Source organism: Caloenas nicobarica, chromosome 25 (assembly GCF_036013445.1).
Source record: "Caloenas nicobarica isolate bCalNic1 chromosome 25, bCalNic1.hap1, whole genome shotgun sequence".
In the NCBI taxonomy this organism is placed as follows: domain Eukaryota; kingdom Metazoa; phylum Chordata; class Aves; order Columbiformes; family Columbidae; genus Caloenas; species Caloenas nicobarica.
Genome location: NC_088269.1, coordinates 6,499,262 through 6,527,232, shown reverse-complemented (window position 1 = coordinate 6,527,232; position 27,971 = coordinate 6,499,262). Strand labels below are relative to the sequence as shown.

The 27,971-nt window shown below is 52.6% G+C and overlaps 1 protein-coding gene across 2 annotated transcripts; it reads left to right on the top strand.

Annotated features, from left to right (window-relative positions):
- The first annotated feature begins 18,902 nt into the window (after positions 1 to 18,902).
- Positions 18,903 to 27,436, top strand: POLB (DNA polymerase beta). 2 transcript variants are annotated; one of them, XM_065651746.1, is made up of 14 exons: positions 18,903 to 19,010; positions 19,098 to 19,155; positions 19,227 to 19,293; positions 19,748 to 19,822; positions 20,316 to 20,374; positions 21,403 to 21,452; positions 21,878 to 21,929; positions 23,449 to 23,503; positions 23,585 to 23,657; positions 24,147 to 24,217; positions 24,965 to 25,051; positions 25,489 to 25,553; positions 26,093 to 26,232; positions 26,814 to 27,436. In XM_065651746.1, exons 1-14 carry the CDS (start codon positions 18,950 to 18,952, stop codon positions 26,906 to 26,908), a joined length of 1,008 nt encoding a protein of 335 aa, XP_065507818.1. In that variant the 5' UTR covers positions 18,903 to 18,949; the 3' UTR covers positions 26,909 to 27,436. The 2 variants fall into 2 exon arrangements, with proteins under 2 accessions (XP_065507818.1, XP_065507817.1); XM_065651745.1 differs by having other exon boundaries at positions 23,425 to 23,503.
- Positions 27,437 to 27,971: the final 535 nt, after the last annotated feature.

The window sequence follows — 27,971 nt, the reverse complement described above, 5'->3', positions numbered from 1 at the left end:
GCAGGCTTCCCGAAGCACATGACAACGCAGACACAGGCTGGAGCTGCCCTGCCCAAGCTGGCTTCGCACTGTAAGGTTCCCTGCGCCCTTTACCCACCCAAAGGGGACTGTTCCTGGATGGCTCTTTCCCCTCTGAGACCTTTAGCCCCCCCCACCCCGCAATTCCCAGCCCCTCCCCAGCCCCCGTGCCTCCACTTAGCTTTCAGAGGGCCGAGGGACTGAATCCATCCAGGGAGGAAAACACCACATGGGCTCACAGGGATCTTCGTCCATTGCCGGCTTCCTCTTCAACATCTGCAATAACACAAGTTAACACACGCTCACTAAGCAGTGCCAGCACTAAATATCATGTGCATCAACACCGACGACATCCACAGCACCCACCTCCCCCGAAGTTCCCAGGCGTTCCATTCAGCCTCTCGTGCCATGGGCGCAGGCAGAAACCCTCATCACTCGTGGCACCTAGGACAGCAGGAAACAAAACAGCTCTAGTGCTTGGGACAAGTCCCCAGCCCCACACTCCTCCTCACCCCTACCCCTGCTCACCGCAAACGGTCCTCTGAGTCCAAAGGGGTCCACAAAGCCCCTGCAAAACAAAAAGGAAACGCTGAACCGAGTCACCAGGCAATACTGTGCTCCTGAACACCAGCCACCTCCTCACCTTCTTGGCTGCTGGTCGGTGTGCGGCTTCGCCCCTCCGAGCTTGCCTGTAGCGCCTGCTAAAACAAAGGCGCGTGCTCAGATGCTGCCCAAAAGCACAGCCCGCCCGCAGACGGTCCCATCTCCCGCTCCTTTACCTTGGCTGCTCGCCCACCCGGCCTCCGTCACCTTCACCTGCCACGCTGTTGACCACGTTGAGGCCCAGCTACCACCTGTAAAACACAAGCAAAGGATGCTGAGACCTGCACCAGAAACACAAGACCTGAAATGAGACGCTGCTTCAGGCCTGCGCTCCTTGCTCACCTTGCCCGAGGAGCTGCGGTGCTGATACCCGGCTTTCCTCTTGGCTTCACACCTATAAAATAGAGAAACAACCAAACTTACGTAGAGGCACACGGCACACCTTCCCTCTGAGACCTCGCACCGGCCCACCTGCTCACGGCGCCCCGCTTGCCTCTTCCGTCGCTCTTTTAGGCCAAGTTTTCCCTCTGCATCTGAAATCAAGGTATTCAACAGGTCACCCAGATGCTGATCAACACCTTGACCATTCCACAGGTCTGCTTTCTATTCATAAACAACACCAGAAGCTCTAATCGAGCCCCTAAATTACTGGTGAAGGGACTGCCCACTGCCCCTGCCCACAGCTGCTCCATCCTAGATGACTGTACAACCTTTGCCCACACTATTAGATACATCAAGAGATTAACCATGGACTCCTAGGGCTCAGTCCACCCACCCATGACTCTACGCCTCCAGGCAGAGCAGCTCCAAGCCAAACGCGCACATGCGAAGACTGACACTCCACAGAACGCTACAAACAGCACGACTGCAACAGCACCAAAAACTCTCAACAATGAGAATGACTCCAAGACCAGAGACTGCATCAATCAAAAGAACCTGTGGGGAGGCAGAAGAGAGGCAAGAAGCCTCTACTGCAACCCCAAAACAAAAAGGAGCCGAATGTCACGGCCCCTTACGAGACGGCAGCACTGGCACAAACCAACCAACCAACCGAGACGGCGGCACTGGCACAAACCAACCAACCGACCGAGACGGCGGCACTGGCAAAACGCTCCCGCAAGACCTAAAAACTTCTTCCCAGCATCCTGAAGTGCCAGTCCCTTAGACTGGATGGGTAGAGAGGAGAGCTGCCCACGCAGCCCTGAACACCACCATAAAACAACTGACCAGAAACGTCCAAGGCGCAAGAACCATCCACGCTTTCGGCTGCTGATACAAGAAAACTGGCACCCAATTGGCACTAGGCCAATCGGCACCGGCATTCCAGACCCCGGGATGGCACCTGAGATGCCTGTCGTGCCCCTCAGGCACGACGAGACCCCCAGGATCGTCTGAACGGCGCAAGGCAGGCTTCCCGAAGTACACAACAACGCAGACACAGGCTGGAGCTGCCCTGCCCAAGCTGGCATCGCACTGTAAGGTTCCCTGCGCCCTTTACCCACCCAAAGGGAACTGTTCCTGGACAGCCCTTTCCCCTCTGAGACCTTTAGCCCCCCCGCCCCTGCAGTTCCCAGCCCCTCCCCAGCCCCCGTGCCTCCACTTAGCTTTCAGAGGGCCGAGGGACTGGATCCATCCGGGGAGGAAAACACCACATGGGCTCACGGGGATCTTCCTGCAGTTGCCAGTTTCCCCTTCATCACCTGCAATAAGAAAACAGATACACACTATTGAGCACCAGGGTAATATTTACCAGTACTAGTCTAACAGCCACTGCTCACCTTGGCTGAGCTCTGGGAAGGACATTTGAATGATCTATCCACCAGGGGCCACCGCCCGCTGCAAGGGTTCTGGGGACAACACCGTGTTCTGTGGGTGATCAGGGAGGCGATGAGCCACCCCAGAGCCAGAAAGACACTCTGCCTTATGGCCCCGCTGCTTCCTGCAGAAATGCTAGAACTCCATCTACAGATACAAGACGCTCACTCTAACCCCTGCTAGATCACCTGAGCGTCAGTCCTAGGAGAAAAGATTATACCAGCAGCTTGGTATACAGCAGTAAAAACCAAAAAAAACAATGCTCCATTTTCATTGCAGTCAGGGGTTCTGGGAAAACGTGAAGCACCTGAAATTGATTTAGTAAATTACACATAGTTACAAACATACTTTCTGCTACAGCTGCTGTTGAACCTTTGCTGCTCCTGGAGCTCTTACCTCCAGCAGACACCTCCACTTCTCCAAACAGGTCTGTCCATGCTGACTAAACAGCTCAAAAGCTGCCCACTGCTGAAGGAGCAGCAGAGAACCAGCACCAAAGCAGCCCTGGAGCAGAATGAGCTCCTGCCCAGGGGCTGGGGCTCAAATACCCCGGGCCCCGCCCACCCCCCTCCCACAATCCCCTGGGGAAGGGGCGGGGTCAATCGGCCCAGGCCCCGCCCACCACCCTGACCAAACCACCTGGGGAAGGGGCAGGGTCAATAATTAATATGGTAATAAATAGATTCTACGAGAATCTCTTCTAAAAAGTAACCCAGGGCTTTCTTTGCCTCCCTAGGACTCCAAAGGTCTCCCCAGGACCCCCCTCATCTTCCAGGGCTCCCCGGACCCTCCCCAGCTATCGCCTCGTCTCCCTCGGGCTCCCCTGAGATCCACCGTCCTCCCCAGGGTTCGCATCGATTCCCCGAGGCTGCCAAGTTCTCCCCAGGGCTCGTCTTGGTTCCTCAGGGCTCCCCAAAACGTGTCTTGGTTCCTCAGGGCTCCACATTCCTCCCCAGAGCTCCCCAAAACATGTCTTGGTTCCTCAGGGCTCCACATTCCTCCCCAGAGCTCCCCAAAACGTGTCTTGGTTCCTCAGGGCTCCACATTCCTCCCCAGAGCTCCCCAAAACGTGTCTCGACTCCCCAGAGCTCCCCATTCCTCCCCAGGGCTCCCCTACAGGCCTCCGTCAGACTCTGTCAGATTCGGTCGGGCGCTGTCAGGCCCTTTAAGGCTCCGTCGGGCTGTGTGAGGCCTTGGCAGGCTCCGTCACTCTTTGTCGGGCTTGGTCAGGCCCTGTCGCGCCTTGTTGGGATCTGTCAGGCCCTGCCAGGCTCGACCTCTGTAGGTCTTTATCGGGCTTTGACGGGCTCTGTCAGGCTCTGTTGGACTTTCTCGGGCTCTGTCAGATTTTGTCGGGATTTGACAGACTCTGTCAAGCTCTATCGGACTTTGTTGGGCTCTGTCGGGCTTTATCGGGCGCTGTCAGGGTCTGTTGACTTTGGTCAGGTTCTGTGGGGCTCTATCGTGCTCTTTCAAGTTTTGTCGGGCCCTGTCAGGCTCCGTCGGCCCTTATCGGGCTCTGTCGTGCTCTGCCGGTTTCTGTCGGGCCCGGGGCCGTGGCCTCCAAGCTGGGGCTCGGTCCGGGTTCCCCCGTGGGTCCTAGCGCCCCCCCAGCTCCAGGGACCAGGACAACCCCCGGGGGATGGGAAGGGGGAACCCACTTACTCCCATTTGGGGGTGCACAAAAAGGGGGGGCAGGTGATGGTCTGACACCAGCCGGGGGGCGTTGGGGCTCCTTGCGGGGGGCAAGGCAGCTCCTGGGTACTGGGGAAGGGGCCACAGGGGTGCCCACGGCATTTGGGGGGCTCTGGAGGTGACACCCCCACTGGGACCCAGGCGCCTTCATGATTCCCAGGGGGGTCCCCTCAGCATCCTGGGGGAAGATCCCTGGGGGTCCCCTCAGTGTCCCCGTGGGGGTCCCCGCTGTGTCCTTGGCTCCCATGGAGGGGGGTACCCACGACACCCTCGGGGTGTCCCGCTGCCCCTATAGACTCTTCCCATAGCCCCCCCGATCCCCCGCATTCAGCACTGGGGGTGGAGCTGTGTCCCCAAATGGCGCCCCGCCCCGCCCCACCCCCCCCCCCAGAGAGCAACGACAGCAGCAAAATCCATCACTTTAATGGAATGGGGGGCCCAAGGTTGACCCCTCCCCCAAGATAAAACCGTGGGCCCCACGGTCCCCCCAGTCCCACACACCCCGGGGGGCCGACAGGAAATAAATAACAGAGGAGGGGCCCAAGGGCAAAGGGGCGCGGGGGGTTGGGGGTCACCAAGCACAGGGTGCCGGGGGGGTCAGGGGTCCCCAAGGTGCCACAGGGGTGGTTCAGGGGAGCTCATGGAGGCTCTTGATTGCCTGGAACTTGAGGCGCTGGGGGGTCCAGAAGCAACGGGGGCAGGGCAGGGATGGCCCCTGCCCCCCCCCATGGCGCAGCACGTGCCACTTCAGGGACGCACGTTGGTGGCAGAACCTGCAGAGCTGACACCCGGGGGGGAACGGGGGTCGGGGGTCCCACATGCCCCCCCGCCCCCCTCACTGCAGGAGGTTCTCCAGTGTCCCCACTCCCTCCACAGGGGTCTCCGTGTCCCCATGTCCACACTCACCCCATGGGCGTCTCTGTGTCCCCACGTTCCCTAACCCTCATGACCCTACCCCCTAACCCAGCAACAGCCCCATTGACTCCGCAGACCCCGGGACCCCCCACAACCGCCCCATAGACCCTTGTGACCGCCCCATAGCGGGCAGTGGAGGCGTGGTCAGGAGGGAAGGGTGGTGATGTGGACAGAGGTGTGGGGTGCTGTGGGGCAGAAACCTGAATCTATGGGGCAGAATGCAGAAGCTATGGGGTGGTACGCATCTCTAGGGTAGAGTGCAGCAGCTAAAGGGTGTTGTAGGGCAGCACTGTGGCTATAAGGGGCAGAGTAGAGGAGCCATGTGGTGCTGTGGGGCAGCACTGTGGGACTATGGGGCAGAGCGCAGCAGCCATGGGGTGCAGTAGGCCACTGCTGTAGATGTACGGGGCAGTGGAGGATGTATGGGGTGCTGTGGGGCAGCGCTGTGCATCTATTGGGCAGAGCAGAAGAGCTCTGGGGTGCTGTGGGGCAGCACTGTGGGACTATGGGGCAGAGTGGAGGAGCTCTGGGGTGCTGTGGGGCAGCACTGTGGGACTATGGGGCAGAGTGGAGGAGCTCTGGGGTGCTGTGGGGCAGCACTGTGGGACTATGGGGCAGAGTGGAGGAGCTCTGGGATGCTGTGGGGCAGCACTGTGGGTCTTGAGGGCAGAGTGGAGGAGCTCTAGGGTGTTATGGGGCAGCACTGTGTATCTATGGCGCAGAGTGGAAGACGTATGAGGTACTGGGGGCACTGGTGTGAATGTATGGGGCAGAGCGGAGGAGCTATGAGGGTATGGGGCAGTGCTATGTATTTATGGGGCAGAGTGGAGGAAGCACGGGTGCTGCGGGGCACTGCAGTGGATCTGTGGGGCAGAGTGGATGAGCTATGGGGTGCTGTGCAGCAGTGCTGTGGGTCTGTGAGGCAGAGGGAACGAGATATGGGGTGCTGTGGGGCAACAGTGTGGGTCTATGGGTCAGAGTGCAGGAGCAAGGGGGTGCTGTGGGGCAGTGCTGTGCCATCTATGGGGCAGAGTGAAGATTCTGTGGGGTGCTGCACAGCAGTGCTGTCCATCTATGAGGCAGAGTGAGAGCAAGTACAGAGTGCTGCTGACCTATGGGGCAGAGTAGAGGGGCTATGGGGTGCTTTGGATCTAGGGGGCATAGTGGAGAAGCTATGGGGTGCTGCAGTTCTATGAGGCAAGAGTGAACAAGATACGGGGTGCTGTGGAGCAGCACTGTGGGTCTATGGGTCAGAGTGCAGGAGCCATGGGGTGCTGTGGGGCAGTGCTGTGGATCTATAGGGCGGAGGGGGGGAAATACAGGGCGCTGTGGGTCTATGGGGCAGAGTGGAGAAGCTCTAGGGTGCTGTGGGTCAGCACTGTGGGTCTATGGGGCAGAGCGGAAGAGCTATGGGGTGCTGTGGGGCAGTCCTGTGGATCTATGGGGCAGAGGGGGGGGAACTACAGGGTGCTGTGGGTCTATGGGGCAGAGTGGAGGAGCTCTAGGATGCTGTGGGTCAACACTGTGGGGCTATGGGCCAGAGTGGAAGAGGTATGAGGTACTGTGGGGCACTGGTGTGGATCTATGGGGCAGAGAGGAAGAGCTATGGGGTGCTGTGGGGCTAGGGGTGCTGTGGGACTATGGGGCAGAGTAGAGGAGCTATGGGCTGCTGTGGGGCAGCGTGCAGGAGCCATGGGGTGCTGTAGAGCAGTGCTGTGGATCTATGGGGCAGATTGGAGGAGGTATGGGGTGTTGTGGGGCCACACTGTGGGTCTCGAGGCCAGAGTGGAGCTGCTCTAGGGTGTTATGGGGCAGCACTGTGCATCTATGGGGCAGAGTGGAAGATGTATGAGCTACTGAGGGCACTGGTGTGAATGTATGAGGCAGAGCGGAGGAGCCATGACATTGTGGGGCAGTGCTATGTATGTATGGGGCAGAGTGGAGGAAGCAGGGTGCTGCGGGGCACTGCAGTGGATCTAGTAGAGGGGCTATGGGGTGCTTTGGATCTAGGGGGCATAGTGGAGAAGCTATGGGGTGCTGCAGTTCTATGAGGCAAGAGTGAACAAGATACGGGGTGCTGTGGAGCAGCACTGTGGGTCTATGGGTCAGAGTGCAGGAGCCATGGGGTGCTGTGGGGCAGTGCTGTGGATCTATAGGGCGGAGGGGGGGAAATACAGGGCGCTGTGGGTCTATGGGGCAGAGTGGAGCTCTAGGGTGCTGTGGGTCAGCACTGTGGGTCTATGGGGCAGAGTGGATGAGCTATGGGGTGCTGTGCAGCACTGCTGTGGGTCTATGGGTCAGAGTGCAGGAGCCATGGGGTGCTGTGGGGCAGTGCTTTGCCATCTATGGGGCAGAGTGAAGATTCTATGGGGTGCTGTGTGGCAGTGCTGTCCATCTATGGGGCAGAGGGAACAAGATATGGGGTGCTGTGAGGCAGTGCTGTCCATCTATGGGGCAGAGTGAGAGCAGCTACAGGGTGCTGTTGAACTATGGGGCAGAGTAGAGGGGCTATGGGGTGCTATGGGTCACTGTGGGTCAGTGTGTAGGTCACTCACCTGCTGGGGGTTCAGCTTCTTCTGGGGTGTTTCACCCCACAACAGCCCCATTGACCCCACAGCCCCCATGACTCCCCACACCCACCTCATAGACCCTTGTGCCCCCCCCCGATAGTGGGCAGGGGAGGGGTGGCCAGGAGGGAAGGGTGGTGATGTGGACAGAGGTGTGGGGTGCTGTGGGGCAGAAACGTGGATCTGTGGGGGAAAATGTAGAAGCCATGAGGTGCTATGTATGTATAGGGCAGGGTGCAGCAGGGGCAGAGTGCAGGAGCTATAGGGTGCTGTGGGGCAGCACTGTGGATCTATGGGGCAGACTGGAGGAGCAATGACATGCTCTGGGTCTATGGGGCAGAGTGAACAAGATATGGGATGCTGTGGAGCTGCACTGTGGGTCTATGGGTCAGAGTGCAGGAGCCATGGGGTGCTGTGGGGCAGTGCTGTGGATCTATGGGGCAGAGGGGGGGAACTACAGGGCGCTGTGGGTCTATGGATTAGAGTGCAGGAGCTCTAGGGTGCTGTGGGGCAGCACTGTGGGTCTATGGGGCAGAGTGGGAGAGGTATGAGTTACTGTGGGGCACTGGTGTGCATCTATGGGGGAGAGTGGAAGAGCTATGGGGTGCTGTGGGTCTATGGGGCAGAGTAGAGGAGCTATGAGGTGCTGTGAATCTATGGGGCAGAGTGGAAGAACTACAGGGTGTGGGTCAGTGTGTTGGTCACTCACCTGCAGGGGGTTCAGCCTCTTGTGGGGTGTTTCACCCCACAACAGCCCCATTGACCCCACACCCCTGTGACCCCCCACAACCGCCCCATAGACCCTTGTGACTCCCCCCATAGTGGGCAGTGGGGGCGTGGCCGGCTGGAGAGGGGGGCGTGGCCAGGGTGGAGCAGATGGGGGCGTGGCCAGGGTGGAGCAGATGGGGGCGTGGCCAGGGTGGAGCAGATGGGGGCGTGGCCAGGCGGGAGCAGATGGGGGCGTGGCCAGGCGGGAGCAGATGGGGGCGTGGCCAGGCGGGAGCAGATGGGGGCGTGGCCAGGCGGGAGCAGATGGGGGCGTGGCCAGGCGGGAGCAGATGGGGGCGTGGCCAGGCGGGAGCAGATGGGGGCGTGGCCAGGGTGGAGCAGATGGGGGGCGTGGCCCGGCTGCCTTCAGTGTTCTCTGAGCAGGAGCTGCAGTTGTAAACAAACAAACAAACAAACAAGCAACCAAAAAAAGGCGTTATTTGCTTCAAAATCCTGGGAAATAGCCCCAACCCCCCCTGCTTAAATATTAACTTAGTGAGCAAATTGATTGCCAAAAAAAAATAGATCTTAAAAGCTTCTTGGAGCACAAATTATCCTAAAAACAGCCCAAAAATATCAAAACCCCACCCAAATATGGTCCCTCCCAGCTTTATATAATAGAATAAGATATATATTAATGTATTAGATATATTATATAGTAATTATATATTTCTACATCAATACATATATTAATATTAATGAATATTAACATATCATAAATGTTGTTATAATACATTATACATCACATTATTATATTATGTTATTATATATTAATTAATTAATAATAGGAATTCATTGTTAGCATATAATATACATTTTTATTATTCATCATATTATTATATAATTTATATTATATTGTTAATACACTAACATGTTAATTTTATAGATCTGTATTATTTATATTCATATATTACCATATTAAATAATATAGTAATATTGAAATAATACAATTTAAAGAATTAAGTGGGTTTAGGGACGCGGCGACCAATCAGCGCCTTCCTCCCCTGGGAGACAGCCGCGCGGGGCTGAGCCAATGGGAGGCTTTCCCGCCAGACGGCACCGGCCAATCAGCGGGCGTCCCCTCACCCCGCTCAGGGTGACGGGGGAGACAAAATGGCGGCAGGTTAAAAAAGCCGAGTTTGTTCCCGCTTAAATATTAATTTAGTAAATTATCGATAAATAGATTTTAAAAGCACCAGATCTGGGACCCCGAACTTTAGATATGTTCGGTAAAGTGAATTCAGCCCCCAAATCGCCTCAAAAAGCAACAAAATGCCCCTCCCGACTTTAAATACAATAATTTACACAATTATTTAAACATTTAAATTATTTCAACAATTAAGCGGCTTTAGGAGCCTCACAACCGCCCAAAAAGCTAAAAAAAACCCCCAAAAACCTCAAAAAAAAAACCTCATAAAGCCCCGTTTAAATATAATAATTTAACCTAATAAGCAGTTAAAATTAAAAGCCGAATTCAGACTCGTAATCCTGGGAAACAGCCCCAAATCTCCCCCTGTGCTTTAAATATTAATCTATTGAATAAATTCGTTATCAGTAAATAGATTCTAAAAGCTTTAAAGCCCCAAATCTGCCCCTCGAGCTTTAAAAGCGTTAAATAAACCTTTAAAAAGCCGATTTAGACCCAAACAGCCCCAAAACGGCTCCTCCCCGTTTTAAAAGCTTTAAAGTCACGAATCAGCCCCAAAATGGGATCCACAACTTTAAATACGTTTAAAATGCGAATTCGACCCTAATGGCCCCTCCCGACTTTAAATACAATCATTTTGACATTAACTTTAATAAACCGAACAATTAAATTTTAGGAGCCTCAAACCCGCCCAAAATGTTCCAAATAAAACCTCAAATAAACCTTTTAACCATATTAAAAAAAATAACATTAAAAAAAAAAACCCTAATCTGGACTCAAACTCCTGGGAAAAAGCCCCAAACCTGCCCCGAGCTTTAAACATTAATTCTCCTGATAAAATTACAATACAGAGATTTTAAAGGTGCGTTTAGCACAAATCGGCACCCAAAACCCCCCTAAAATATTTTTAAAAAACTTCTAGAAGCCGAACTGGACCCAAACCTCCCCGGACTCCCGAGAAAAGCCCCAAACCGGCTCCTCCCGCTTTGAACACAACGATTCGAACAGTTAAAGCGGCTGCGGGAGCCTCAGCCCCCACCCCAACAGCCACAAACCCGCGGCTTTTAAACCCCCAGTTTCGATCAAAGCCCCAAATACACCCAAGCCCGCCGGGCACTCGTCACCCCGCCGAGCCCCAGTTAACTCCCGCACGATAATTAACGCCCTGACTCGCCCGTTAATCGGCTCCAGCCGCCGCTCCCGCTGCTCTCGGTCCCTCGGGTCCCGCGGTGGGGGGGCGGATCAGCCGGTTCGGCAGCGCCGAGCACCACGCGCAGCCGCCGCCGCCACGTCCTGCACGCGGCGCGCTCCGCGCCACGTCCTTTATCACCTCGCTGTCCCGCCCGGTCCCGCCCTCCGCCCGCCCTCCGGCCAATGGACGAGACGCCCGCCTCAGCCGCGCTGGCCAATCAGCGCCTCGTTACTGTGGGAGAACGTCGGCGGGAAGACGGCGACCAATCAGCGCCTTTTTTACCTCAGAGGCACTAGCGAATCAGCGCCTGGCACGGGCTGGGTGAACGTCGGCGGGAAGGCAGTGACCAATCAGCGCCTTTCTCCCCTCAGCGATACGATCACCTATCAGCACCTTTCTCCCACCCCCTCGGAGAAGCCCGCGCGGGGATGAGCCAATGGGCGACTTTAGCGCCGGTCGCCGGCAGCCAATCAGCGGGCGCCCCCTCCTACCTCACTATAAAATAGCGACGGCGAAAAGGAGGGGGGAGACAGGATGGCGGAAGAGGCAGGAAGCGGTGGCTCGTCCGGCGGCGGCGATTGAGGCGGGGGGGGGGGGAGTCGGGGCTGGGCGGAAAAGCGGCAGCTCCTGAGACAGCAGCGGCAGCAGCAGCAGCAACGGCGATCGGGGGGATGTGGGGGGGCGAAAAGCGGCGGCTCCTGCGGCCGCAGCGGCCACGGCGATCGGGGGGATGTGGGGGGGCGAGAAGCGGCGGCTCCTCGGGCCGCAGCGGCAACGGCGATCGGGGGATGTGGGGGGGGAAAAGCGGCGGCTCCTCCGGCCGCAGCGGCAACGGCGATCGGGGGGATGTGGGGGGCGAAAAGCGGCGGCTCCTCCGGCCGCAGCGGCAACGGCGATCGGGGGGATGTGGGGGGCGAAAAGCGGCGGCTCCTCCGGCCGCAGCAGCAACGGCGATCGGGAGATGTGGGGGGCGAAAAGCGGCGGCTCCTCCGGCCGCAGCGGCAACGGCGATCCGGGGGGATGTGGGGGCGAAAAGCGGCGGCTCCTCCGGCTGCAGCAGCAACGGCGATCGGGGGATGTGGGGGGGGAAAAGCGGCGGCTCCTCCGGCCGCAGCGGCAACGGCGATCGGGGGGATGTGGGGGGGGAAAAGCGGCGGCTTCTCCGGCCGCAGCCAGGACGTGGCTTCACCGGCACCGCGCGCTGTGGGGCTGCGGGGCGGGTGTGGGGCCGGAGGCTCCGGCGGTTCCGCAGCGGCGGCCGCGGGGCGGGATGGGGCGGCTGTGGCGGTACCTGTGGGGCACCTATGGGGCTGCTATAGGGGCTCTTCAGAGGCGTGTCTGGAGCACTTATGGGCAGGTACAGGGCTGCTATAGCGGTACCTGTGGGGCTGCTATGGGGTTGCTTATGGGGCACAGATCGGGGTGGCACAGGATGGGGGGACAGCTGGGGGTGGCACTGCACGCAGGGGGTGGGGTCAGTGCGGAGGGGCGGGGACTATGAGAGGATGCGCCCACGGGGAGCCCCGCCTGGGGAAGGGGGTGGAGCCTCCGTGTGTCACGCCCTGTGGGAGGAGCCCGGGGGTGGAGCCTGTGCAGGCGTCACCCCTTGGACAGCCCACTCGGGGGTGGGGTCAGCAAGGGATGTGCCCCAAGGGGGCGTGGCTTAGCAAGGGAGGGGCTTTGGAGGGGGTGGAGCCCTTACAGGACATGCTCTGAGGGGGCGTGGCTTAGGGGAGGTGGTTGGGAGGAGTTGAGGGCGGGGCCTCACTGCTTCATGCTCCTCGGGTGATGCGGTGAAGGGGGAGGGGCCTGCATGGGACACGCCCCTTGGGGGAGGGCACACACTGGCAGGGGCGGAGCTTTGAGGGGGATGGAGTTGGGGCGTGACCTCTCGAGGACACGCCCCTGCAGGAGAAGCCCAGACTGGATATCACAGTGAAAAATTAAAATTAACTGTTGTTAATCAGATGTAGTTTGCTGTCTTTTTATTTTGACTCTACTTAGAGGTAATTCATACCTGTGATGTTTTCACACACCTCCCAAAAAAGCTGTGGTTAAGTATAGACAGTCATGACTCACTGTTTTCTAATTTTATTTTGCATCTAAATCTTTTAATGTTATGTTGGGAATCATTACTACCTGGGAGGTTTTTTAATACCTCCATTTATAAACAGCCAGGGGACATGTTGGGGTATTTTTAATTAAGGAAACTGCTGTTTCAACCCGCAAGTGAAAACAAACCACACGTACGAGGCTGGACACGGTCAAACAAACCCCGGCTGGTTCAGCAGCCGCTGCCAGCGCGTCCATTCACCGCCTGCCCAGCCCGACAGACCTGCTGGGCACACGTGTCCTGGTGAACTTGTACCAGCACTGCATTCTGAGGAGAAATACATCCTGTAAGAATCCTGCTCTAAAACGCTGCAGATCAACAATAGTTGTAAGTTGCAGAGACTCCTCGTTTTCTCTCTGACTCTCACAACAGTAATAAATAAATCCCAAAGGACAGAAAACACCAGGATAGGCTGGAAACAACAACAAACCCCACATGGCAGAAACAGTACCAAGCACCTTAAGTAACACTTAAGCATCTCAAACGAAAATAAATGACAAAACCCCTCGGGAGAGGTCTAAAGAGAGACGAACGAGTCCACAGAGAGCGATACTAAAGCCCTCCTCCCGAGAGGACCATGTGGGGGACAGAGGCACTTGGAAGGAACGTGGTTTGACGAGGCCACTTGCCACACACATTGATTCTGGTGCCTGGAAGGACAATGGAGGGGACATGAGGGGACAAGAGACACACGAAGGGTACGGAGGGATGTGGGGAGCTGATCGAGGTGCCTGCGATGGCTCCAGGGCACGCTGCCCAAAGGAGAGGTCCTGCAGCAACTGGAGGCCACGTGAAGGGCTCTGGGTCAGAAGAAAGGCAAACAGAGGCCTCTGGGCTGCAAAATACACAAACAGGTCCCCAGGCAACAAGAACATGGGATGCAGCTTGGTCTTGAGAGGGTACAAGAGGGAAAAATGAGGCCTCTGGGATGTGCCAAAAGCAAATGGGGAAATTTAGAGGGGAAGAGAGAAAAAGAGGGGAATTTAATGGGGCAAAAGGTCAAACAGGCACCTCGATGCCACCAAAGAGCCTGCGGGCACGCAAAGGCAGGCGGGGCAATCACAGAGGAACTGGAAGGAAATGGGTTTCTGAGGGAACAAGGTGGCGAGTAAGCCTGTGAGACGCCCAGAGGCAAATGGATGTGTCCTGAGGAGAGCAAATCGAAAGGTTCTTACCTCTGAGAAGTTGTCCTTGACTTTTGTTCCACCAGCAGCCGTCCTGTGGTCTCGGCACAGCCTGGGGATCCCTGACCTGCACCACCACAACCTTTAACAGGACATCGGGCAGTTCTAGAACCTGAATGACAAACAGCAAGTATTTCTCCAGCAGAGCTTTGATGTAGGATTGTTTTATTTTGTTTTCCCTGCAGAGCACAGGGAGAAATTTCTCCTCCCCACAGTACCATTAAACACCCCAGCCATGATCCTTCAGGCATTTTGGGGCTGTAACCCCCCCATCTCTCACTGGCCTGCTCCTCCAGTACCATCAGCACACCCCCCAGTAACATCATCATCACCCCCCCAAATCCCCCCTTCTTTTCTCTCCAAAAAAAGGTAGAAAAGGGAAACAGCCCCAACGGGCAGCTCCTTACTCTCATAACGCCATTTACATATGTACGTACCACAACCCCCAAAACCAGGGGGGCAGTGCCCCAAACAGTCGCAGCCCCCGTCCCACAGGCCGGCAGCTGCCCCACGGCACGGTGGGGAGGGAAGATGTTGCCACGTCTCCCGCTTGGGCTCTGCTCTCCCACGTTCTGTTCCCCGCCTGGGCTGCGGGATCTCCTGAGCATCAGGTGTTCATAGCTCCCCCTATGAAAAACAAAAATTCCAAATTAGAGTTCAGCATCTTAAAAAAATAGCGCAGAACAAAGCAGAGGAATTAGTCAGAATAAGGGATCGCCCAGCGGCAGCGCTTGCTGGCCGTGCGCTGCAGTACCCGACTTTCGCCACACGGTGGCAGCACCGAGGCGCGCCGCGGCACCGCATTGGGGCGGCCGCCTGCAGTACCGCGCTTTGCCCACAGGACGGCAGCACTGAGACCCGGCGCGGCAGCCCCGGGCGAGCAGGCGTGCCGCGTTCCGCGGGAATCCCGCAAAAAAACAACCAAACAACAAACAAAACAAGACAAAACAAACCACAGAGAGCCACGGCATGAAAGCGCCCCTGCCGCGGGGATGGCCGCAAGTCCTGAAAATGAACACCGCCGCCCGCCATCCTGGTGCTGGAAAGCTAACACTGCTGGCTTGCTCTGCCGGCCAAGTCCCAACGCCGTGGTGACGCCAGTCTCCTCGCCCTGGCCCCAGCTTTTGCCTGCCCATGGCGGCATAGCCAGCCAGGCAACACGCAAGCACGCGATCAGCCCGCTCTGCATCTGAATTGCCATTCTTTCCGCCCATCGCCTCCCCGCCCGAAGCACGAAGCAATGTGCATATTGGGCACGAGTTCTTGCGCTGTCTTTTTGCGCGTGTTTTCTTTTTCTTTCTCTTGTGCCGCGTTGTCCAGAAAGGGGAAGCTGAGCGCGTGGGTGCCACAGCTCCACGGGGCTCCTCTCCACGGGGAGGGCGCTCGGGCCGGGAAGGACCCTGAGCCTGGCGTGGGTGGACACACCCCATCGCACGTACAGACACAGAACCCGCCGGGCCTCGCCCTGAGCTTCCGCACTTCCGCCAAAGCAGCACCTCACTCGCCACACCACTGAGCCTGCTACCGCACCTTAGCTCTGTTTTTAAACATCCCCCTGACAAAAGGGGGCTGCGCCACTCACGGAGAGACTGCAATACCGGGAATAGGCGCTGCACCGGAGACACGGCTCCAGGCCACAGACTTTTAGCCCGCCTGCCCTAAGAGTCACACGCCTCTCACAAGCTTTGCGAGCTCAGCCATGAGGGCAGGGGGGAAACGTAACTAAACACGTCCTCAACACACTGACCCACCCCGTTCCTCGTGTTTCAACATCACGGTCACCCTCGCCACGCCTGCACTCACCTGCCGCCTATTTTGCTGCTCCGTTCCCCTCGCTCCCTCCCACCGTCCCACCAGGCTCAGCGGGCACCGACACCCGGCGGGAGGTTCCCGGCTGTCGCCTCCTTCCCCTCTGCCGGCTCTGGGGACCTCACGAAGGGCTGCCCTGAAGCGGCTGCCTCCAGATCCCCGGGAGCCGGCCGCAGCGAGCACTCCGCAGCCCCGATACCCGCCCCGTTAATTCCCGGCACCCCCCCGAGACACCACGGACACGCTTGCCAGGGAGCTAGCTATTCCAACTGGATTGAGTCGGCGCGCTCTGATTGGCTACTTTCCACCCCACCGCGCTGTCGTTCTATTGGATGTTCCTTCCCGCGCTCCGCCCCCACAAGCCCGCGCCTGTGCCGGACCTGACTGAGGACTGCGCCATTTGGGCATGCGCGGTAGGGAGCTCACAAGCCCCGCCCCTTCGCCAACCTGATTGGCTGTCTACGCACGTCAATTGCCATCCTCTCCGCCTATCAGCGCTCCGCCCCTCTAACCTTGCTCGCGCCGTCTGATTGGCCCGCTCTGCATCCTCAGTCGCCTTCTCGCGGCCCTGCCGGGACCCGGAGCTCATTTGGGCGTGCAGTTTCAAAGAGGGGAACTACGAAGTAAAGAACACACCGCGGTGATTTACTTTATACTAAAAAGGTGTGCGGATGGTTACCTACACCAGAAAAAAACCTTATCTTTCATTTTCCTCTGCCACTAAAATTGCACAGGTGTGAACTGATAAAATTAAATCATCCGTCTCCCAGACACACGCTTATAACTTGACTAGGGTGGGGTTTTGTTTGTGTTACGCCAACGGACTTGCATATTTGTGAGGAAACATTCATTTTTAAGTGGAATCTGGCTTGACCCTAACCCCAACCCTTATCCCCAACCCTAACCCTGACCCTAACCCTAACCCTAATGACCCTAACCGTAACCCTAACCCTAAGCCTAACCCTAAACCCTAACCCTGACCCTAACCCTTACCCTGACCTGACCCTGACCCTAACCCTAACCCTAGCCCTAACTCTAACCCTAACCTGCATGCAGTACCGCGCTTTTCCCACAGGACGGCAGCACTGAGACCTGGCGCGGCAGCCCCGGGCGAGCAGTCGTGCCGCGTTCTGCGGGAATCCACCCCCACCCCCCAAAAAAAAAAAAAAAAAAAAAAACACCACAAAAAAACCCACAGAGAGAGAGCCACGGCAGGAAAACGCCCCTCCCGCGGGGATGGCCACAAGTCCTGAAAATGAACACCTACCTCCCTGAACTTCTACAAAGCCAAATGTCAGCTCACCGCACTCCAGCAGCTATAAAGTCTGACTCAGGGTCAGGTTTTGTTTTCCACGTGGTTTAAGAAGTTAACAAGTTCACCCTTGCCACGCCTGCACCGACCTGCCGCCTGTTTCGCCGCTCCGTTCCCCTCGCTCTCTCTCACCCTCCCGCCGTGCTCCGCGGGCACCGACACCCGCCGCACCCCAGAGACCTCCGCGGTGGAACCTCCCTGTTAGAGGGAACTAACAATTAAAGGGTTAACCACATAGCAAGGGCCTAGAGCTTTGTGTATGATGTTAAGAAACAGAGCCTCATTAAATGCAAAGATAAGAAGTTTTACAGCATCCAGCTGTATCCTTGAGGAGACGAGATAACGAAGATTTTCAGCAAAGGGAGGATACTTTAACCACCTCAGCAGTTGGGGTCCCAGCCAATTCAGCATACTAGGCCAAACATAAAAAGTTCGTGATCACCAGGTAGCACCGCGCAGGTGCAACAGGGAGGGGCCAAGGTCCTGGAACTCATTTCAATAAGAACCACCTGCTCGCGGAAAGGTTGTGAATATGTATAGGCGTTCCTGGGGTTATCGTGAATATGTAACACCTTGCTTTATTTAAACACACCTCCTATTGTTAGAAAGTGCACGCAAGATTAAAGGAACAATCCTTCATGTGCCCAGCGTCGTCGAATAAATATGCCTACTTTATAACCTTGCGAGTTGTAAAGTTTTATGACTTTATAGGTTGTAAAGTTGTTTCCGCACGTCATTCCGGTGGCCAGTTCGAGCCTGCAGGAGCGTTCGTTGCACAGCCACGTGCCACAGTGTCATTGGTGGCAATCGCACATGTGCCTTTGGGCATTCATTTCATACCGAAAAGACACCAATTTGGGCATTTTTTTTCCTTAAAATATAGCTCCGTTGCAAAACGACGCGGGGCGAGAGGGGCTCCGCAGAGGGGTAGTCTTACATCTGGGCAGGAACAACCCCAGGTTCCAGTATAGGTTGGGGAATGACCTATTAGTGAGCAGTGTAGGAGAAAGGGAGCTGGGGGTCCTGGTGACAGCAGGGTGACCATGAGCCAGCACTGTGCCCTTGTGGCCAAGAAGGCCAATGGTACCTGGGGTGGATTAGAAGGGGGGTGGTCAGTAGGTCAGAGAGGTTCTCCTGCCCCTCTGCTCTGCCCTGGGGAGACCTCATCTGGAATATCGTGTCCAGTTCCGGGCCCCTTAGTTCCAGAAGGACAGGGAACTGCTGGAGGGAGCCCAGCGCAGCCACGAAGATGCTGAAGGGAGTGGAGCATCTCCCGTGTGAGGAAAGGCTGAGGAGCTGGGGCTCTTGAGCTTGGAGGAGACTGAGGGGCGACCTCACTAAAGTTTATAAATATATAAAGGGTGAGTGTCACGAGGATGGAGCCAGGCTCTTCTCAGTGACAGCCAACAGTAAGACAAGAGTTAATGGGTTCAAGCTGGAACACAAGAGGTTCCACTTAAATTTGAGAAGAAACTTCTTCTCAGCGATGGTAACAGAACCTGGCCCAGGCTGCCCAGGGGGGTTGTGGAGTCTCCTCCTCCGCAGACATTCCACCCCGCCTGGACACCTTCCTGTGTAACCTCGCCTGGGTGTTCCTGCTCCGGCGGGGGGATCGGACTGGATGAGCTTTTGAGGTCCCTTCCCCCCCATGACATGCTGTGACTCGTGACGTGGGCGCCCGGCCGCGGGGGCGCGCGTGCGGGACTGCGGAGCGCATGCTCAATGACGCCGGCCGTGCTCTGTTACGTCACCGCCGGAAGCGCCGCGCTGCCGTCTCTGTCCCGGGGCTCCGCCGCCGCTCCGTGCCGGCCATGAGCAAGCGGAAGGCTCCGCAGGAGAGCCCCAACGAGGGCATCACCGACTTCCTCACTGGTGCGCGCGGGGGGGCGCGGCGGGGGCGCGGCGGGGGGGCGCGGCGCTGCCCGCGGTTCTCCGCGCTGACCGCGGTTCTCCCCGCAGAGCTGGCCAATTACGAGCGCAACGTGAACCGGGCCATTCACAAGTACAACGCGTACAGGTACCCCCTCCCTCTTCCCCGTCCCGCCGCCGCGCGAGCCGCGGTCGGTGCTGACCGGCGCCGTTCCGCAGGAAAGCCGCCTCGGTTATTTCCCGGTACCCGAGCAAGATACGGAGCGGGGCTGAAGCCAAGAAGCTGGTAGGTGCCCGCGGCCGCGCTCCCGGAGCGGGGGCAGCGCGGGGCCGGCTCCGCCCGCGCCGGCTCCTCCCGGCGGTGGCCGGATCGGGGCCCGGCGGCTGCTGGGGGGGGTTCGTGGCTGGAACGGGGGACCCCAGCCGAGCACTGTGTCTGTAAAGGGATGCCGTTGTGGCAGGTTTGTCCTTCGCTCTGTGACAGCGTCACTAAATCTGGGGAACTTGAGCGGTAGCAGTCAAAGCTTTGTTCAAAATTACTGCTTTGGGGCAATTTTTAATATAGCCCTTGAATTACAGTGTTTATGCTGCTTGTGTTCCTTTGAATTCTTGTGCCCCCTTATGGTCCAGTATTTTATCATGGTCTAAGTGGACTAAATTCTGGGAAGCTTTCCTTTTTTTATAGATATAATGGCTTTAAGGAATTTTGAAGTTAACTTGTGTTCCTCCCCAATACTTAGGATGGAGTAGGTGCTAAAATAGCTGAGAAGATAGACGAGTTCTTATCCACTGGAAAACTACGCAAATTGGAAAAGGTGGGTTTCTTTCCCTTGTGCTGCTTTTCTTTGTAACTTGCAAAGTACAAGTACTCGGCTTGCTTTGTGCAATTTCTGTTGTAGTCCCTGGAGAGACTGGTGTCAACCTTAAGAATGGTGGACACGGAGTCTACGGTGAGTAGAAAGCAGGGAACGAGAAGCTCAGCCAAAGCCTCAAAACTGTCTATTTATGAAAATATTTTAGGTTATACGATCAGCACGTGAATGTCTTCTGTGAGAAGTGGAATTCTGACTCTGGAAAGCTGCAGAGTTTTGTGGTTTAACTCTGCTGGTCACCGTAGTGTGGGTAGTTGGGCAGTTTTCAGCCTTGGCACGTGTGGTGCTATTGCGATACACAATACTATGCTTGGTACTGTTTTGCACTGATTTATAGTGAGCCTCCACAGCGGAGTCTGACTAAGCTGTTTTACCTTACGATTTGTTTATTGCAAATGGAGTAAAGAAGAGTTTGGTTTGTGTTGTGTTTTTGCAGATTCGACAAGATGATACAAGTGCATCTATCAATTTCCTGACACGAGTTACTGGCATTGGGTAACGGGTTGTTTGTTTTTTTTTCAGTTGTTGGGAATGCAATCATTCTTGCATAATTCTGAGGGGAAAATGTGCTCAATGTTTGAGGATATACTGGAATTTGAGAATGCCTTTGAGAAACTGGGGAGGGATGCAGAAGGAGAGGTCTGGGTGCTGTCCTGTCTCAGGACAGTGGAAGTTGCCTCTCTTGGTCTGGAATCTAGCAACAGGTGCAGGGTAGGGTAAGAAAGGAAGTAAATGGCAGGTCAAGATCTGACCATTCTATTGTAACAGTTTTATTGAGGAAGTGGATTTAAAGTCTTTAAGGGTGGTTGAGCTGCAACCATGAAATTCGAGAGTAGTTCCCCAGGGGGCAACTATGCTTCCAGGCTGCTGGTTCTCAGCAATTTGAGAGTAACTTGAGATACTGGACAGGTATCTGAGTATAACATTATTTGAATGCCCATATCACAGTTGAAACGTCATTCTTTCCCTGCAGAGTCATGCAGATTAATCTACTGACAAACCCTTTAAGGGGAAAAAGGTTCAGCCGTTCTCTTGAGTGTTGTGCTTAAGGCAAACTGCAGCCAAAGTGGAGCTGGGACTGCTTTGCTGTACTGTAGGTTGCAAACCGGAGCCTTGTAGGGTTTTTTTTTAAGTGCTAGTCCAAAGACACTCTTGTGTTGCTGTTGCTTTAAGCTGGCTTAGAGACTGACTGCAGTTAAACTAGCTCTTATCATGCATTCAGTATCATTATCTAAAGTAATATTGCCTATTTGGTGAGAACTCGTTTGTTTGGTTTTTTCAATTATACATCACTATATAGTTATATCAATACTAAATAATGTGCAGGCCAAGCCTGGGATAGGCATCTCTGCCGATTTAATGTTCAAGCTGAAAATGCAGATGCTGAAAAGAGGGCAAGTATCAGAAGCAATTTCAGTCTTGGCCTTGAAAAACTTAGGTGGTTATAGTGAATTCTAATGTCCTTTTCAGTCTTGTAAGATTCTTGCTGTTCCTGATGGCAGATTGCCTTTTTTTCTTTGCAGTCCTGCTGCTGCTAGGAAGTTTGTCGAGGAAGGAATTAAGACTTTAGAAGGTAAATGTAACTTTGGGTCCTCACTTCATGTTCCAATAATGTTTTTTTCTGTCAAGCTACCTATGGTACTGTGATAGTAGATATGCCCTAGGCTTTCAGGAAAGTGTGTAAAATGCTAAAGTTAGTGCACAGGCTAAAGGCATTACATACATATCTAAAGTAAAATACTTACAAATTACATGGAAAATAATAAGGATTTTGGCTTTGAGGCTAATGGTCTATTGAGATCTTTATCAGGAAGTGCTCTGTGCATTTGTACTCATCCTATCAGCTGTTGAGTAATCAGTTTAAAATCTCTTCCTTTTTGTTTGAGGTTGCTTTTTGCCTGTTACATATTCTTTGAATGCATCATCTCTGCATTGGTAGAAACTTACTGTAAGATTTTTAGTCCTCGAGTAATGTTTTGTTTTTCCTAATTCTTCTAGATCTAAGAAAAAATGAGCACAAGCTGACCCATCACCAGCGAATCGGGTTGAAGTAAGCTTTCCTGGGTGGAAGTGCGTGGCTTTTCTAGTGACGCCTTCAGACACCAGAGTGTAATGTAAGGTTACACAGGCCAAGTAAGGTTCTGTTCTGAGTGCTCCACATGCTTTTCAGCAGTCATTCAGAGCTTTTGTTTCATTTGGGTTGAAATTCAGTAGGCTTAGTCTCCATCCATAAGGAAATTAATTTCAAATGACTTTTTCAGTTAGGTCGTGGAGAATCACTTCAGCAAGGTTGCAATTGTGATTCTTGGGAATCTGTAGAAGTGGCCCAGGCTATTTTTTGTTACGTGCCGTAAGCAAGGTAAGACCTTTGCGTGTCTGAACTTGGGAACGCCACACAGAATGTGTCCATCCCTCAGTACTTACCAGTTCGAATGCTGCTCACTGAGTGTCTGTTCCAGTGCATTCGTTCTGGAAGAACTATAGCTGAGTTTGTAGGAAGCTGCAAGTGAACTAAATAAAGCCCTGTATCTGAATTAGATCTGTGTGGAGCCAGCTCTAGCACTTCCACATCAGTGGCAGAGATGTCGAATATATGATCTGGACCAACTGCTTGCCGCTGAATAACGTTACACAACGATCGTCACCTTCCCACTGCTCATCTGAGCCCCATAACCAGCATGCATCCCTGCTTTTATACATGTGAGCATTCAAGGGAAAATCTTTCACTGTTGAGTGATTATAAGAAAACAAACCTCACCTAGTCACGTTGCTAGTGCACACATCGCCTTGGGTCTGCCTCCAGCACTGTGCCCAGATGTAGTTTCAGGACCTCCGGTGGGTGCTAAAGGAACCGTCTCAGTGCCCCGTGGCGGTCTGTTTGTCCCCAGCTCCCCTACAGGTCTGAGAGGCGGTGGGGACGTCCCGTATCCGGAAGCTCCGTCTGCAGAGCTTGGGATGGGGACGGTTGGGTGACGAGCGTGGGGGACGCGTGGCTCTGAGGCCGCGGTGCCCGCTGTCAGGTTCTGGTGGGGTGGGGTGAGGATGTGCCTGCTGCTCAGGTGCCTCCCTGTTCCACGTGGCCTCCTTCTCCACAGCCAGCAGCAGTCTGGTTTTTACAGCTGCTTGCAAATATATGGGGAGTGGTATTTGACTTGCGTGCTTCCATTTAGCTCTTTCCAACATAGATCCCCTCTGATGTGGGTGTGAGGGACCTGTTCCTCCTGCTCGCTGGTGGACTGAGTTTTGTCGGGAACCTTTGGTATTTTCAGAGGGCTACGTAAATATAGCGCCATTGGTTATATGGTGCTCTCAGCTCATCGTGGCTCTTCATATACAGTGGGAAGATAATACACAATGAAACGATCTTCTGAGCATTGTCAAACTTGCAATTGTGTGTTTTTACTGTCGCTTGGCAAGATGTTTTCTAAGATGTTTGGTGAGAATGGGGAACTTTTTGTGATGTGACAGTAATACGTTGTATTGTTTCCTCTGATACAGATTCAATTGACTAAAATTTTAAGATGATATCCTTGCTGCTCTTTCAGACACTTCTATTTTTATATATGCAGATATTTTGAAGATTTTGAGAAAAGAATCCCAAGGGAAGAAATGCTGCAAATGCAGGTGAGAATGTCTTTATTGAGGATGTGAGGCACCGATGGCCAATAAATGACACCTCTAAACACACCTTTCCTTTTTACATAGGAAATTGTGTTGAAAGAGGTAGAGAAGCTGGACCCAAACTATATTGCTACAGTCTGTGGCAGTTTTAGACGAGGTTGGTACTCTGTGATCTTGCTATGTGTATTTTGGGCTAATAAGTAAGACTCATTACTATATATGTTGTTCTTCTAGAGAGAAAGCCTATGCTGGAACCTGGCTTTTTCCTGTTAGTATTGTCTTTACTGGTTATTTCAGTGACTAAACACCTGCATAAATCCTTGCGTCTCCACCGTGCCCCCGTAAAGAGCAATATATTGTAACGTGAATGGTTTGCTTTGTTTCTACATTAACACCACTTGTGCTTTATTGCTATAGAGTACAGCAAGAAATTATTGAGTATTTTCTGAGATATGCAGGGATATAAACTTTTGGATGGAAGAACAAGGCTCTCTGACTAAAAGATCCTTTTTTCGCAACCATCTCGAATAGTGACTATTTTCTACCAGCAAAACACGTTTATAGGAAGAGGTTGGACGGATGTTCACCGCTGTTGGTATAGTTTGTCATATGCAGAGGGATTTTTCTTTGCTTCTCACTTGTCTAGGTGCAGAGTCAAGCGGTGATATGGATGTTCTCCTAACCCATCCGAGTTTCACATCTGACTCATCCAAACAGGTATGTTGCTTTGCTACTGTGGATCAGTACTGTGCATTACTTCCACAAGGGTGTGTTTAAATTCAGACGATATGTATCGTCAGACTTGTATTGCAGCTTCTTGCATCTTTTTGCTATTGTAATAGTAAACTCTTCTCTTGAATCACCATGTTTATTTGGAGGAGTTATAATCACTTCTCAGGTCCGTGTATTATGTTTGTTCCTCTTGCAGAACTATTCAGTGTACTTACTCTTACCCTGCTGTCCTTCTTCCCTTCATACACACTCCTCCCACCCCCTCGAATTTATGTGCTTTTACAACGTAGAACTGTAAGAGCTAGCTGGATAAAGCAGGGGTTAAAGGTAGAGTAAGTATCTCTTTATGTAGCCATAATCTTTTGGACAAGAAGCAAATTCCTGCTGCCCTTATAATCTTTTGGAACTAACTTTGCAGAAGTCTTAAAGACAGTTTGTATATCTTGTGTTGCTTTTATCATTGAAGACTTAAACCAAGAAACTAGTTTTGTCACTTGCAGGGAAAGCAATCTGATATGGGGATTTCAGTGGATTTTTTTTATGTTGCACAACTATAATGTTTTTAGCTTTTTTTCAGTATTATTGTTACTTTTTTCCCCTCTGGGTCTGATTTACTGTACAATAATACATATAGTGATGTCTTGTACGTATGTGGGCCATTGTCTGGTAAATTGGTAAGATATTCTTGTAATTTGTGAAATAATTTCTTCTTGTGTGTTGTCACTGTTCCAGTCAAGACTTCTGCACCAAGTTGTAGAACAACTGGAAAAAGTCCACTTTGTCACAGATACGCTGTCTAAAGGTGACACCAAATTCATGGTAAGGCTTGTGAAATGAAAAGTGGCAGAGGATTTCTAAAGAAAAAACTTTATTATTTTTTAAAATTTCTATCAGTTAGAGCTCTGTCTGCATTTTCCTTAACCTGCTGATGGTTGTGCCTACTGAAGAGCCTGATAATAATTAGGACAGAGGAACGGGAAACGAGAAGCTCTGTGATCCTGCTGCAATAAAAACTTCAGAAGCAGTTACATACTACATTGAACTAAGGTCCTCTTAGCAGTGTAAAATAGTGATTCACAGTACTATGACATCCAGCTGTTCTTGTAAAATACTGAATTGGTTCAGTGGGAATTTAACTTTGCTCTCTAGCATGACCGAGGATAGTTTAGAGGTTGTTTAGGGGTGAGGAGGTGAAGATTGACCTCAAATCTGTTTAATTTCATTTTTAATTTCTTCCTTTCCTTACTTTCTGACAGGGTGTCTGTCAGCTGCCAGATAAAGAAGATGGAACAGCCTATCCACACAGGAGAATTGATATCCGGTACACACACCAAATAAACCCCCCGCACCCCCTGCTTTAGCTGTCTGCTACCCAGTAGGCATTTGCATCAGGTTCTGCTTTCAAATCTCTACCTCCACGTTCAGAACATTGCATTTACCAGGTTTCCAAATACTTTGCAGTATGGAAGCCACTGTACAACTGCCGGTATCTGCAACCGGTTATTAGCAAGGATGCTGTATTTTAAATTATGACTTTGTATCCAGTTTCAGGATTGTGACCTACTTTATCATACTGCTTTGACATTAATTCTTGGAAGGAGTGCAAGCACCATAACCGTGTAGTGGCTGAGCACCAGTAACTGCTGGGTCAGGGTAAATGTGCTGAACCTTTCTTTGATGCACAATTCATTTCATTCTTGCATCTGGCTTCTGACAAAATCAAATTCACAGAGTGACAGAATGTGTGCACATAAATACAAAATAAACCTAGAATGGTGTCTGGCTGAATTCTGAATGACCTGTAACTTTTTTGTTATGTATTTGTTCTAAATCTGTACTTTTCTTCCACTTTTATTCTAGGCTTGTCCCCAAAGATCAGTATTACTGTGGTGTACTGTATTTCACAGGAAGTGACATATTCAATAAGAACATGAGAGCTCATGCACTGGAAATGGGCTTCACGATCAATGAGTACACAATCCGTCCCTTGGGTGTCACCGGTCAGTCTGGGCCTTTGCGCAGAGTATTCTTTGTAGTTACATATTTGCATGATCTTCTCCTCAAATTGGTTTCTCTGTGTACTGGAAATATTTCTGATAAATACCGTAGTTCATGAAACTTTTCACAGTGTCGTTTTTGGTATCGGACGCCATTACAGCAGGAGAGGCAGCCTGCGTACGTATGGGCAGGGCTGTGGCACAAAGTGTCCTCATTTGCTTCAAGTCTTACTGACCTAAAGGTTGCTTTTTTAGTGTCGTGCACAGCACATATGTGGTTTCTCGCTCTTCTAACAAGATATGTTCCTCAGTTGTTTTGTTTTGGAGGGGTACTGACTATATATATATATATGAATATAAATATATTTAACTGCATAACCACATGGCCCCAAAGTTAATTCATTTCCTTATTAATGAGAATTAGTACCTAAACACTGTATGAAGAGGTTTGTGGGGGCGTTTTGTTTTTGTATTTTAAGTCTGTTTTACTTACAGCAGTTCTATCTTGATCTTGCAATGCATTTGGCATTTCAGGATTGTACAGACATTCCACCTTTCAAATAGCATCTGTAATTTGCTTGCAGGAGTTGCTGGGGAGGCCCTACCAGTAGAATGCGAGGAAGACATCTTTGATTATATCCAGTGGAAATACCGAGAGCCAAAGGACCGGAGTGAATAACAGTGCGTAGTGAAGATTAAATCCTGTAAGATTGCATTTTGATCTCTCTCCCTCCCTCCCACCACCTTCTTAAAGCTGATGAAAACACTGTGTTGAACTGATATATTAATTATTAGGTCCTCTAGCTGTCTTTATGGGGGCTTCTGTATTGTCAGACTACTTAGCCTAACTTGAATCATAAAACAAAGATGGATGCAATACTGTTTCTTATTTTTATCTGACTTAAGTCTGCAGACCAACTACATTTTTACTTGTTCTTATATAATTAGTGTTGATCAGTCTTAGTAATGGAGACTATAGACTGATATTCTTGCTTATCCTTTTATTTTAATCCGTTTCTCCTATTGGGAATTCAATTATTTTCTCAGACTGCTCCCTAGTCTTATGCATGCAGTGGTTTGTAAGGTGACTAGAAGTTAACCTGGAACTATGTGAAGTCTTCTGATGCCTCATAGTAAATATGTATATAGCCGATGTATTCAGTGTTTTCTTCAATAATCAGTGGGAATAAACAAAGTGAGAATACCATCATGTATGTATAATCTTGTTTGGTTATTTTTTTTTAGCTGTAATTTTAAGAGCATCAAAAACCAGTAACACAAGCTCACCATGTTTCCGAACACACAGCACTACACTGGTGCATTCTCTATCACCAACAGGTAGCCCAGAGACTATTTTACTTTGCCTCGGGACTTGCAGCAGAATTTGCCGGCCTTGCAGTTTCTCTCCATAACACTGAATTCTTCTAGGTGGAAGAAAAAGGGCTTGTTCAGCGTGTTTGTGTTTCTTGAACTATATAAATATACAATCTGTCTTTCCTTCTTCTTCCCACCTCTCGTCCCCCCCCGGTTAACTGGTCATTATTCTGAGCTGCTTTGGGTTACTTACAGTTGTTTCCGTCCTCCTGCAGCACTGGACTGCGAGGCATCTGGCACTCGGGGAGGCACTCGCTGCAAGCCTTGTGCTCATCGCAGGGCATCAGTGCCAGGCGCGGGTGCGGGGCTGCCGTTGGCGCATCCGTAGCCGTGCAGCTGGGCCGCGTGGGCTCTGTCGGTGTTCGCTG

Bases quoted from the DNA above. Each gene is read 5' to 3' on its own strand.
- POLB (XM_065651745.1), top strand. From the start codon at position 18,950: ATGAGCAAGCGGAAGGCTCCGCAGGAGAGCCCCAACGAGGGCATCACC. The intron at 19,294-19,747 runs GTAGGTGCCCGC...CCCAATACTTAG, and splicing joins GGGCTGAAGCCAAGAAGCTG to GATGGAGTAGGTGCTAAAAT. The intron at 19,823-20,315 runs GTGGGTTTCTTT...GTGTTTTTGCAG, and splicing joins AACTACGCAAATTGGAAAAG to ATTCGACAAGATGATACAAG.